This window comes from Talaromyces amestolkiae (assembly GCF_001896365.1).
Source record: "Talaromyces amestolkiae strain CIB chromosome Unknown scaffold26.1, whole genome shotgun sequence".
NCBI lineage: Eukaryota > Fungi > Ascomycota > Eurotiomycetes > Eurotiales > Trichocomaceae > Talaromyces > Talaromyces amestolkiae.
In genome coordinates this window covers 188,129-201,422 of record NW_024468062.1, presented here as the reverse complement: position 1 = coordinate 201,422, position 13,294 = coordinate 188,129, and the positions used below count along the sequence as shown (strand labels likewise).

Here is a 13,294-nt window from a genome sequence, read left to right as displayed (position 1 = left end):
TTCTATTGGTTCTATCGCCAAGGGTAAAGCAAACTCGGCTGCGCTTTACTATTTTGGGTCTAGTACTGGCATACATACGCGTTGTGTCAAAAGATTAGATCAAACCCCCTCGATGTTGGTGAAGACACGCCACGCCATAATACATGATATGATAGGATCTGTCAACGAGCATTCTCGAATTGTCCGGCTAAATGCATCTTACACAGTTGCAGAACACGTTGCAAGACAGCCACTTCTGAAAGGCTCAACACGCATGCGAGACCTGCGCTGCTATGGGTACAGAGTTCCCCTAGATTAATTAACATTAATAACAGCAATACTATAATGCAAATTAAATGAAGATAATGAACCCGTGAAAAAGAGCCGTAGATCGGGTTCGTCCCAAGCCATAAGCCACAAAATGACGTCGACTCGCACGTGGGAGAAAGCTTTTTGAATTTATCCTTTGGTCTGGTCGACCTCCTGACTGTCTGACTCAAGAGTCTTCAGATTTCTACATTCTTCTCAGTCCCAGCGGTCGATCGTTCTCATGGCTGCTGAGATCGGGCAGAAACCCTCTCCCAAATCCTACCACCAAATGGAAGATGGACTCGACATGTCAGAGCTCCCCGCAAAGCGCCATGTCGACCCCGAACCCGTCGAACTGCCAGTCCAGAATGAAGACTCTCCGGCAGACCATCAAAGCAAACCGCGGATTGCAATTGTGATGGTCGCGCTCAGTGTAGGTGTCCATACCGACTGTCACTTTTCGCGGTAGATAGGGATGTGATGCTCATACGCTTGCTCGTAGTTTTGCGTTTTTCTAGCTGCTTTAGACATTGTAAGTTTCTTATACTGGCTCAATAGTTCAATGTTAATAGGAACTTTAATGACAGACCATCGTTTCAACGGCCCTTCCAAAAATGGTAGCAGAGTTCAAAGCCTCCGACAGCGCATACTCCTGGATCGCATCCTCCTATCTCTTGGCAAATGCGTCTTGTGTTCCCCTCTGGGGTCGGATTAGCGATATCTGGGGCCGGAAGCTCACCTTGATGATCACTGTGGTTCTCTTTCTTGGCGGAAGTCTCATCTGCGGCGTGGCCGTCAATGTAGCCATGGTGGTCGCTGGACGGGCCATTCAGGGTATAGGCAGTGGAGGCATCACGGTTCTCGCCAATATCTGCGTCTCGGATCTGTTCAACGTTCGTCGTCGTTCGGCATATTTGGGTATATTTGGCGCTACTTGGGCTATTGCCGGTGCAGTTGGGCCTATTATCGGCGGCGCATTTACTACATATACTACCTGGCGATGGTGTTTTTACATCAATTGTGCGTCCGGTCTTTCCTAACACAAATGCCCTAAAACGTACAGGCTAACAATCAGCAGTGCCAGTCGGCGGCCTCGCCTTCCTCGGTCTTCTCTTCTTCCTCAAAATCGACATTCGTCTCAAAAGTATCCTCGAAGGTCTCCGCGCAATCGACTGGATCGGTCTCATTCTGATTGTCGGTGCTACACTGATGCTCCTCCTGGGCCTCGAGTTCGGCGGCTCCCAATACCCCTGGGCCTCTGCTACCGTGATCTGTCTTATCATATTCGGCATCGTCACTGCAATCATTTTTGGTCTGAACGAATGGAAGTTCGCGCGCACGCCAATCATTCCCGTCGGTATTTTCAGTAACTGGTACAACTTTACCGTGCTTATGATCAACTTCTGTCACGCAACGGTCTTTATTGGAGGCTGTTTCTATCTGCCCGTTTACTTCCAAAATGTTCTTCTCACCACTTCCCTCATGAGCGGCGTCTACCTTATGCCGCTGGTCGTGTCGCTAGCGATTTCCTCCGGTGCATCAGGATTCTACATGCGCAGCACCGGCCGCTCCCGCGAAGCAATCGTCCTAGGCATGCTCTTCACCACGCTCGGATACGGACTCTACATCGACCTCAAACCATACACCTCCTGGCCGCGAATAGTCCTGTATCAACTCATCGTCGGCCTCGGAATCGGTCCAAACTTTCAAGCTACCCTCATCGCGCTACAGGCCAATACGAAACCCGCGGAACTGGCCCGTGGAACAGCAACCTTCTCATTCGTAAGACAACTCGCAGCCTCGGTTTCAGTTGTAGTCGGTTCAGTGGTCTATGGCCATGTAGTCAGCACCAAGATCGATGTTATGGCCAAGGTATTGGGTCAGCAGATCGCGACGGAGATTGCGGTTGCGTCGACAGCGGCGGCTGGGATTATTGAGTCTTTGCCAGAGGGGGAAAAGAGGGAGGTTGTGTTTGAGACGTTGACGGATGCGCTGAGGTACGTTTGGATTTTGTATACGGTTGTTGCCGGCCTTGGGTTTTTGATTAGTCTTTCATTGAAAGATTTGAGGTTGGGGGATGCTGATGAACCTGTGGAAGAGGGTCATGAAAAGGAGGTATAGAAATCATATTGATAGTATATAATGCTGTAGTAATAAAGGCATTTTTGCTTTTATTTCTTGACTTTTCAGACGTCCAACATTGAAATGTGCACACCCTACTGTAATAGAATTGAACCAATCCGGTTAACCGATGTAAGAGCTGATTGATTCCCAACAACCTTGACTATTTCTGGAAACGATTGATTGGAGCCATGACTAAAGCTGCATTGGCTTACTCAAGCCTCATTTAATAGTCTCCCACTTTCCGAACGGTGTGCGTAATCCTGGCTCAAAAAGCGAGCATTAATGCGCAGCCATAATACCAGTTAATATATAAATAAGTTGCGTGCCGCCCTCCTATCTAGTATCCATCCATATAAACATCATACATGGGTAAAGACAAAATGGCCGAACACACCATCAAAAACCGCTACCAAATCCAAAAACTATCCACTAAACACCTCCCCTGGGCCAAAGCAATAATCACCCATAGCAACGTCTTCCACTCCCCCGTCTGGCCAACCATATACCCCCAAAACAAAACCCAGCGCGCATACGCCCTTTTCGAAGCATGTGACTACATGATGGCGCACCAGATCGCGTCTGGACTCTCGTACGGGGTCTTCGATACACAATACAAATTCAAACGCGCCGACTCTGCGACTAAAGGAGGGGCGCTGTATTGGGACGAGACCAATACAGAAGCGACGGCAGACGAATTGCTCTCGCAGATGGACTTCCCCCTTGTATCGATCGCGATGGCGCTGGATCAATTTGATCCGTTCGACGAAACGCGTTTGGGACCGTTGATTGAGTCGTTACCGTTCTATGCGGATCTCAATCATGAGTTTGATAGACTCGATGCTCGAGAGGCATCGAGCTGGAAGGCGACTGCGCTGGGTCAAGTGATGCTGCGGAACGGCACGTCAACGCGAGCGGATTATGAGGGGGCAGGCGTGATGAAGGAATTGGCTCATTTTTTAATGCGTAAAGCGGCTGAGGGTGGGTTTAGGGGGATTAGTATTGAGTGTCTTCATGATGCGGTTTGTCATGTCTGGAGGAGTCCGCCGGAGCCATATAGAGCGAGGCTGATCGCGCAGTTTAATGTTAATCAGTATCAGAGGGAAGGAGAGGATGGGAAGATGTATCCGGATGTGGATCAGTTGGCTAGTAGGGTTTACGTGGAGTTGAAGTAGTTTCGTCCCTTCTTGGGTTATGGTCGATGGGGCTTATATTGAGCATTTGCTTCATTATTGCTAAAGACAGCTTCTATCCAACCTAATCGATGAAACAATAGTGTACAAGAACATAATCCTTCAGATAACAAGGGCGGGGGGGCACCGGCGCCTCGCAATATCCAGAAAGAAGTAAAACCGATCCTGAAAAGCACGAACAGGAATGAACCGATATGAAAACGACCCTCAAAATTTGAATCAACGCTAAGGTAACTGATCATAGCTTTTGTACATGCTCATCTTCTAGGGGACAGTTTGGCTCAGACTAATATGGCCGACGAGTCGAAGAAGATGATTGCGATGGGGCGGGCCCCTGATAAGGGCTTTGGTATGCGTTTGAGTGATAATAAGGAGGCGGTGCAGTTCTTGCCGTTGTTCGTAGTAGAGATGCTGGCGGCGAAAAAGGGTGGTATCGCAAATCTGAGCTTCGCCGCTGGTCCAGTCSGAGCCGTGAAAGTGGACCGTCCCGAGTCGAATAGTCGTCGAGTCCAAGACGTGACGGGGGTGTTAATTGATGCATTCTCGAGCCCATTGTGTAGTAATCTGGGTAACCACGTGACGGAGGAAGAGTTGATCGACTTGGTGTTGTTTGTGGCAGCATGAATGATGGTAGATGTTGGTCTGGTGTCGGATGCGATGAAAGTGGAAAAGACGGACGCGAGGAAACTGGCTGTGCAGTGCTGGCTGCGTCTGCTAGCGCAAACAAAGCTTCAGAAGATGCTGTACCAGTGGAGGAAGGGCGTCCATCTTCGTTGGTGAAAGCACTTTTAGAAGCTTGAAGAAGTAGTTGCAAAGAATCCGCGGCAGACTCTTCTTGGCTGATTTCTTTCAACTTTGCGCGCTGTGTAAAATCGTCCCAGCCATTTTTGCCCCTTTCATACGCCTCGGCGCCAGAATTTTCACGGACGAATCGAGAATTGAAGCCGCGTGTGAATTTGGGTTCGTTCAAATAATAAGGTTCGTACTCATAAATTAAAGCAGTGGGTTGTTCTGCCGATGCATGAGATGGCGCCAGTCCTGGGCCATCGAGATCGGGCTGCTAAAGTTAGTTCACAGCTCTTAACGATATGTACGAGACCTACCTCTGTGTGCTCATCATCGCCAGCATGCTGCACACCTTCGACGAGCTGCATGTACTCGCCTCGAGCGGCGTAAAAGAGTTCATCCTGAATATTGGTAGCATTGGCCTGGTTCAAATATTAGTAACAGCAGCAAGATGGAGAACTGACTCTTACCTCATATCGATCTTTAATAATTTGGGCCTCAGCCTCAGCTAAGCGAGTCGCCTGTTCAATACGGAGACGGTGTTCACTTTCCAAAGCGTCCAGCCTTCTCTGTAGATAAAGTTCTAGTGCCTTTTGCACTTCATCATATTCGACGGCTTCAAGATGTGCCTTTCTGTCGCGAGCAAGCGTTTGCTGGGTGCGACCGGCAAGTTCATTGAGTATCAATTTCTGAGTAGCTGCAAGTCGCTTAAAGTTATGCTTCAACTCTTTTTGCCGATCAGTCAGTTTTTGAGCATAAGGATTGGGCGGGCCTGAACGCTCAACGTCGACCTCGGAATCGTCATCTGTTCGTCTTCCTCCCCTGCCTCCTCCCCTGCCTCCTCCACGACCACCGCCGCGACCTCTTCCAGCGCCAGCAGGGGCATCTGCGGTTTTTTTCACAGTGTTGCCGAAGCCCTTACCCTTTCCTCTGCCCCTCCCTCTACCACGACCACCTTTGCCGCGGCCTCGGGTACCCGAACCGCTGGCAGTTCTATTTTGACCGGAGCCTGTGTCGACTTCTTCAGTGTGGTTCGTCTGTGCAGACTCATTGAGCGGCTGATTGGCCGTCTCAGTGTCTTGCACATTCCGAAATTTCTCGGTGTTGGATGTAGATTCGGTTGGAACAGTCATTGCAGTTGGATCGGTCGCTTTCTCTTCAACTTTGGGCATCTTGGCATCATTCGTAGAGATATCTGTGTTGGTTTCTTCGATTTTTGATACCTCTAACATCGCAAAGCTATTTAGGGCGGTATTTTCAGCTTTCAATTTCTTTGCCACACTTGTAGAAGTTTCTGTTGTGGACGCTGCAAGTTTTCGCTTTCTACCACGTGTTGTCATTGGAGCTGGCCGTTCATCTGACTTGATAGTAGCTTCTACATCGCTACTCTTTGGAGTCAGACGCGAGATTTGCTCGGAGCTAGAGCCTGTCAAAGTCTGCTCAGGTGCATGGATGATTTCGTTTTGTTCGAGGATCGTCTCTGTATCCGTGTTCTTTGAAACCTCTGCTGGCTCAGTTGACGATTGAGGAGACAACTTTGGAGGCATCTCCGGGGTAGGGGTCTGTGCACGAGATTTGAGTCTGGTGGAAGATCTGGTAGCCTGTAAAACCTCGGTGCTGTGCGAGACTTTCTGACGCTTAGCACGGGGCGCCTTTGTGGCCTGGGTAGAGGTGGATTCCTCTTGTGAAGCAGTCGCGGAGGAATTCGAAGTATGTGAACCTCCGCTACCATTTGCCTGAATTTGTGCGGTAACAGCAGCTTTGCTTCGACTACCGCGCGCTGCTGTGCTCTTTGTCTTGGGAGCAGTAGTCTGCTTAGGCGTGTCTGGATAATGTCAGTGATGAAAATTGAACCGTATATAAGATGTACATACCACCTGGAACTATGTCTTGTGAGCTGGATTTGTGAGAAACGTCTGCCTTGCGCTTTCTGCCCGCCATGGCGTGCTTCTAGTGATAGCGATGTTAGTTTTTTGTAAAATGGTAAATGAATAAGCATGTGGAGAGTTTGGGGTGCAATGATTGCTGTAACCAGCTGGGTGATGAGTTGAGGATGGGTGAGATTGTCAAGTGAAGGATGAAGCGAGAGATTGTTGAAAGACGGATGAAGGCGAGAAATGGACCAAGGAGAAAAGAAAGGCAAGGCCGTCCAGAAACAGCAGGTAACTGCTGACTGAAAACAAAAGTGAGAAAGAGGAAGAGGCTGGGAGACAGTCTGGTACACCCATCAATTTGATGGGAAGCGCCCGAATATCAGATGTGTTTGTACAGTGACCATATACGAGTAGGAAGATTTGCGGTCAGCAGTCACATGCTTAACTAAATCACGAGGGAAGAAAGTTTTGCAAGGAAAATAGAATGATCAATAAGCATTGTGCAGACAAGGAATAGAGCAGGTCGTTTGTAGGCAACCCAGCCATCGGGGAGTAGTTGATAGCTCTGTTTGCCCGACAGCCCTGAAGCGTAATTGGCAGAGACTGCAAACAAAGACTCGATGAAACATGGGGAGGATAGGCTGGGTCTATCAAACAATAAGATAGTATGACTTACCGGCTCTCGCTCCCATAGGGAGAAGACATGAGGCAAAAGCAACACAGCGGCCAGATTGACAGCGTTAGGATGGGGGAGGGAAGATGGGAAGGTGAGTTGACCGAGCAATACACTCAATGGACACGAAGTATATCTGTAAGAGAACGAATAGCAGGATAGAAGAATAGTAGAATAGAGATAGTGAGAGCGAAGTCGATCATAGAGAGCAGACTAGAAATTTACATATGGAAAGTTAGTAGAATGGCGAGTGGAGCGGAAGTAACTTACAGCCTGACTAATGCTGCTTCCGGAACTAGTGGACCCACCACTTACCTCGCTCTCGAGTCTCTACTCAGTATACAATTCTACCTAGTCGTTACTCTACATTTCAATTAAGTAACTGGACGATCTCAGTGGTATATATCATAGACGAGTTGGAAATAGAGATTCGAAGGTGGTAATCAATGAGCCATGCAAGACCAACGTTTGTCATGTATGGTAGATCATCCTTTGTCCGCTACTATGTACGACCAGTCTGCTCAAGTATGGCTGAATTGTATGACCATGCAGATAATTCGTTCTTTTGAGCTAGTTACCATCCCTAAAAATTCGTATCTATCTAATTCCTGCAACAAAGATGCCTGACAACGAGTCTCGCCGGCGAATAAAGACATCCGCCAGAAGCCACATCAAGCAATACCGTACCTCGAAAAGGATACATGACCTTTGCCTCTTACTATGCTGAAGCCTCACCTCACGGTCTGGTATGCTTAGATTAAAGCGTTTCGGGGAAGGAAAGAGACTGCACAAGGGTTGAAGTAGAAGTAGGGGTTCGTACAGAGAAGTTTGTGTTGTTGTAAGTATTAAGGATGTGCAGCGGATGGGCTAGTCTGTTTAGAGTCAGTGTGGATCCACTATTGATCTCGTACGTACTGTATGTAATGGCAATACGTCTATCAATACATATATATATCGATACTCTTTGGACTATCCTTCGTATGCAGGAACAATATGTGTTGTGTTCGAGTCTTGGTTACAACTGTGTCTCAGCTGAGACTGGATTATTACATGTATGGATGTACGCATCAGATAACCAGCTGTATCGAGAATACGCTTCATTCCAGCATACAGCGCGGGTTGGTTCGTGAGAGTCTGTCCAGATGCGCCCCTGCAGAGCGTAGTATACATAATGAATCCTGTTCTTACCCTGACTGGGTTGAGTCGGCGAGATATTTTTCGCCACATGCAGATGCTACCTCTACAGAGTTACTCGCATAAGTAGCAGATTTTACTTTCGTTTTGCATAGCAACCGGCATAGTACGTGGCCCACCAATCACAGCGAGCAACTTGATATAGCAGAACCTTGATATCCGTACATGAAAATAAAACAAGCTTGAAACTAAAATCTATCCAGGCATTTGAAGCTTGTCAAAGGCGTGGCGAGTCTAGGCTGACGTTGCCTGGGTTTCTTCCTAAGTTAGTTAGTATGTGGTTGCGGGCCTGAGGCGGCGACCGCTTCCATCATCATCAGCAGCAACTTTAGTTTACTTACGTTTTTGTCCGACTTCCCCATCTTCTTTCAACCGCCATCTCCATCCTCAACAACCTGAAAACCCTCTCAAACCAACCATTCGCAGTCATCTCCATCACCATCTATCATCCTTTGACTGAGAAGACTTTCCCACTTCACACTCCGGAGACGCAGTGACACCCTTCTAGTGGCGTCAAGATGAAGCTCACTTTCAGAGTATGCCTTCACCTCTCGCAATCACCCCGCCATCCCTTTTCTCTCGATGCTAACATCCTTCTTCTCCACAGGACTTGAAGCAGCAGAAATTCACCATCGAGGCCGAACCTTCAGAGACAGTACGTGAACATCTCCAGCTTTCGATTCTCGTTTCCCCTCCAACCAATCGCCCAGTCGTGCGGGGCTAACACTTCACTTATCACAGGTCGGCCAGGTGAAAGAAAAGATCGCCCAAGAGAAAGGTTGGGAGGCATCGCAACAAAAGTTAATCTATTCAGGTGCGTAGAGCACTTTTTAGATGAAATCAAACTTGTTTTCTTCTACTTTTTGCCGCTTGAGTTCTGCCTGGTTTGACGCTCACGAACTGACCGGAATCAGGCAAAATTCTTCAAGATGCGAACACTATTGAGTCTTACAATATCGAGGAGAAGGGCTTCATAGTATGCATGGTATCGAAAGTATGTTCTCGCCACACCGCTCTCCTAAAAAATTTGCAAAATACTGACCTTCCGGATAGCCTAAACCCGCCGCTGGAGGTCCATCCACGCCAGCTAAAGCAGCACCAGCCGCAACTCCCAGTGCTCCCGCTCCCGCCCCAGCTCCCCCAGCTACTACAGCCGCTACCCCTCAGGTTCCTTCAACTCCTMCCCCAGCCTCTTCCGGGGCTGCTGCCGCCGCCGCCGCCGCCGCCGGCGAGGCACCAGCCTTTAATGACCCGTCAGCTTTGGCCATGGGCACCCAAGGAGAAGCGGTGATTGCGCAGATGGAAGCGATGGGTTTCCCTCGTGCTGATATTGATCGTGCTATGCGGGCTGCCTTTTTCAATCCCGACCGTGCTGTCGACTACCTACTTAATGTAAGCTTGGCGGAGAATATGAGGATGACCGCGGTCAAAGGTGGCTAATTGATACAACGTAGGGTATCCCCGAGAGCGCCGAACAGGAACAAGCTCAAGCTCGCGCCGCCGCCGCTTCTCCTCCAGCAGCCACCCCACCCGCTGCCGCAGCAGCCACCGAAGCCACTGGGGAAGAGCCAGTAAATCTGTTCGAAGCAGCGGCACAGGCAGGCGGTGCTGCAGGTCGCGGAGCAACTGGCGGAGCTGGAGCTGGAGCTGGAGCTGGAGATGCCGGCACTTTGGGCAATCTCGACTTCCTCCGCAACAACCCGCATTTCCAGCAATTGCGACAGCTAGTACAGCAGCAACCTCAAATGCTTGAACCCATCTTGCAGCAGGTCGGAGCCGGCAACCCGCAGTTGGCTCAATTGATTGGTCAGAACCAGGAACAATTTCTTCAGCTTTTGGCGGAGGACTTGGGTGAGGAGGGCGAACTTCCTCCTGGTGCGCATGAGATTCGTGTTACGGAAGAGGAGCGCGATGCAATTGAACGAGTTCGTACTATCCCTCTCTTAATTTGATAAGATCAGACACTGATCAAGATATCACAGCTCTGCCGTCTTGGATTCTCACGGGACTCGGTCATTCAAGCCTATTTTGCCTGCGACAAGAACGAAGAACTGGCAGCAAACTTTCTCTTCGAGCAACCCGACGAGGGTGATGATCAATAATTTCTCGCTTGATTTCGCGCAATTACTCGTCATGTCGTCTGTCAAATAGTATCTCTCCTTTCCAACTGGATTTCTCATTAGTCATCTCGAATTCCCATGATGTTTATTATTCATTATTAACCGTGGATTATGAATGAATTGAAGCGTATTCTGTTTCGTTTACATACACTAGCTGTTCAAATACTAGCAATCAATTTGACTCCCTTGCAATACCATTAATCAGCCTGACGGATTGACCGGTAACTTAGTTTAAAGTAGTACTAGTCAATGAAGATAAATCATGAGCAGGGGCAATCCACGTGCCAGGAACACGCTATTCAGGGAGGCAGAAATTGCCGAGCCTAGCGTAACTACACTTCACTCTAAACCTCTTCAAACTCTCACTAGCATCGCCTCCACCGACCCAATCTTGATTCCTCACCTTGCAAGCGAGCTCTTTTCGATCTAAATACTCACTAGACTCCTGGCTAGAGTGAACGACTCAGCACTCGTCATAGGGCTAACTAAACGAAGCATCTCCCCACTGTTGCGGATGGCTTCATAGGCCAGCCCAGGTTCTAAAGCAGCTTCTCCCTCCCCATTGGGCTCGCTCCTGAGGATGGTCGAATCAGCCGAACTGATTCTTCCGGCTATTGTTGAATTTTTCTTGCAGGATTGTTTCTAGCGCTGTCAGTAAGCTTTTCGCTAATAGTATTATAGCATCTATATAAATAAAATAGAATGACCAGGCCACGATGTCTGTTGACTGGCTGTCACTTTGCCACTGTCTACAAACTGGACCTTAGTAAATTGGTCTTTAAAGACCTCGTCGTTCGTTTTGAGTACTTTCTGTCTTCTTTTTCGCTCTTTTCCTAAGGACTCACTCGCTGTCCCCTCTCCTTCGTTTCGGCCAATCTCAACCCATAGACAGCATGGCGAAAGGACTCATTGCTGGACTGGCGCTCGTGGCCAGTTCATTTGTCCCCGGTGCTCTATCGTTGACCATCTCCTCCACATCAACCAGTGCTTCTTCCCAGCCCAGCGTGCAATGTAGCGCGGCTACTGCGTATGCTGATATCGTCAATCCATCCTTTGAGGATGGTACTACTGGTTGGACCTACACCTTTCCCGCGACTACCACCAGCTTGCACGCTACAAATGGATCAGACTCTTTGTATGTCTGATACCACCCACTCGTCTCAAAAGCAGAATCATCCACTAACGCTGTATGGCAGGCTTCTACCAGGGCAATTTTCGTACTGGAATATTTACCAGACGGTCACGGGTCTCCAGATTGGGACAACCTATACCACCTCGGTCGATATTCTCCCATATGTTAACCCATCATATTCCGTTTCTCAGAGCTGCACCATATATCTGTACCATACGTCTCTCACAACAGGAAACTTGATTTCGTACACAACTGGCCAACATTTCGGCACCGCCGACGCCTGGTTTACACTATCCGGTACATGGACTCCAACGGCTGCCAGTGACCTATTGGGACTTTATTCGACCTGTTCACCTTATCATACCAATACTCTATTCAATATGTATGTCGACAATTTCCAGGCGACCTACGAAACCACGGCGTGCACTACCATCACAAGCTCCAGCTCTATCCAGACCTCGACTGCGGCTTCGAGCTCAAGCGTCAGTACTAGCGCTGTGGTTACGATACCAGCCACCACGCCGGCAACGACACCTACCCCTTCTCCTAGCAGTGCTCCTGTCATTCCTAGCTCCAGCGTTGCTGCCAGCTCCAGCGTTGTTGCCAGCTCCAGTGCTGTTCCCAGCAATTCAGCGGTCGTTATCCCAATTTCAATCCCTAGCTCAAGCATTGTACCAAGCAGCTCAGCTGTTATCCCCAGCTCAAGTGTTATTCCCAGCAGCTCGGCAGTGGTGATTCCAACCTCCATCCCTAGCTCCAGTGCCGTTCGCAGCCCTACTCGTACACGCACTCCATGCCGAACTTCGCGCTCTACCACTCCTGCTTCGATCGCTAGCTCAAGCGTTGTACCAAGCAGCTCGGCAGTGATAATCCCAACCTCCATCCCTAGCTCCAGCGCCGTTCGCAGCCCTACTCGCACACGCACTCCATGCCGAACTTCGCGCTCTACCAATCCTGCTTCGATCGCTAGCTCCAGCGCTGTCCAGAGCAGTGGCACCTCCCCAGTCGGTCTTTCAACCAGCAGCACACCCACTCGCTCTACCCGTCCTTGCACAAAGAGTGGCACAAGGACTGGTACATCCACTGGCTCAGCGGGTACCTCTACTGGTACAATCTCCACCTCCAGCTCAAGCTCTACAGGCTCTGGATCCTTGACGACCGTCACTACAAGCATCGCTTCTGCTACTACCCTTGGCTCCACAACCTCAACAATCTTCTCCACACGCACAAGCACCATCACCGCCTGCCCAACGACTGTGACCGACTGCCCTGCCAGGTCAACCTCTGTTGTGACCGAGACTATCGTGGTCTCAACGACTGTCTGCCCCGTCACAGCCACCGCGCAACCTACCGGTCCTGGCGGCGTGGATGTCTCCACCTCTACGCTCGTATCTACCCGTGTAGTCACGATCACTGCCTGCCCGGCAACGGTCACTGACTGCCCTGCTTCCCAGCGTAGCACTTATACTTCCACCGAGACCGTTGTCACAGGCACTGTTGTGTATACAGTCACAGAAACCGGTCCTACCGGTACCGTTATCCCTGCCCCTGGGACTGCCACTACCACTGTCCTCCCCGGATCCAACCCATCTCCTACATCTGCCTCTCCAGCCCCCAGCGGCGTTTCCCCTGGAAACCCCCACACCAACTCCAACTCTAACCCCAACACAGCCATCCAGCCCGCCTCCCCATCAACCCTAAAATCCTCCTCCGCAGTCCTTTCGTCTACCAAGACATCTCTCGTCGCCGTCCCTACCACCGCCGCTGCTAGCATCTCTGGCAGCTCGACGAAGACTACATCTGCCGCTGGCGGTCTGTACACTGGTGCCGCCGCGCCACGATTCAGCGTCGATGCCGCTGTTGTCTGGGCTGCTATTCCTGCCTTGGCTGTTATGGCTTTGTAAATACTCTGC

At 49.8% G+C, this 13,294-nt stretch overlaps 4 protein-coding genes across 4 annotated transcripts; 3 read left to right on the top strand and 1 right to left on the bottom strand.

The window, feature by feature from the left end:
* Positions 1-577: 577 nt before the first annotated feature.
* On the top strand, positions 578-3,584 carry BHQ10_009716 (uncharacterized protein; the record flags this gene model as incomplete). Its single annotated transcript, XM_040882662.1, has 5 exons — positions 578-721; positions 791-820; positions 876-1,308; positions 1,367-2,285; positions 2,882-3,584. The coding sequence occupies 5 exons, from the start codon at positions 578-580 to the stop codon at positions 3,582-3,584; spliced, it is 2,229 nt and encodes a 742-aa protein (XP_040738218.1).
* A 299-nt stretch (positions 3,585-3,883) lies between these two features.
* BHQ10_009715 (uncharacterized protein) lies at positions 3,884-6,329 on the bottom strand (the record flags this gene model as incomplete). Its single annotated transcript, XM_040882661.1, has 5 exons — positions 3,884-4,293; positions 4,350-4,659; positions 4,706-4,810; positions 4,859-6,213; positions 6,263-6,329. 5 exons carry the CDS (start codon positions 6,327-6,329, stop codon positions 3,884-3,886), a joined length of 2,247 nt encoding a protein of 748 aa, XP_040738217.1.
* Positions 6,330-8,647: 2,318 nt separating this feature from the next.
* Positions 8,648-10,231, top strand: BHQ10_009714 (uncharacterized protein; the record flags this gene model as incomplete). The annotated part of the gene is made up of 7 exons (XM_040882660.1): positions 8,648-8,665; positions 8,737-8,784; positions 8,871-8,943; positions 9,044-9,123; positions 9,183-9,521; positions 9,584-10,054; positions 10,112-10,231. 7 exons carry the CDS (start codon positions 8,648-8,650, stop codon positions 10,229-10,231), a joined length of 1,149 nt encoding a protein of 382 aa, XP_040738216.1.
* A 911-nt stretch (positions 10,232-11,142) lies between these two features.
* On the top strand, positions 11,143-13,285 carry BHQ10_009713 (uncharacterized protein; the record flags this gene model as incomplete). The annotated part of the gene is made up of 2 exons (XM_040882659.1): positions 11,143-11,384; positions 11,446-13,285. 2 exons carry the CDS (start codon positions 11,143-11,145, stop codon positions 13,283-13,285), a joined length of 2,082 nt encoding a protein of 693 aa, XP_040738215.1.
* Positions 13,286-13,294: the final 9 nt, after the last annotated feature.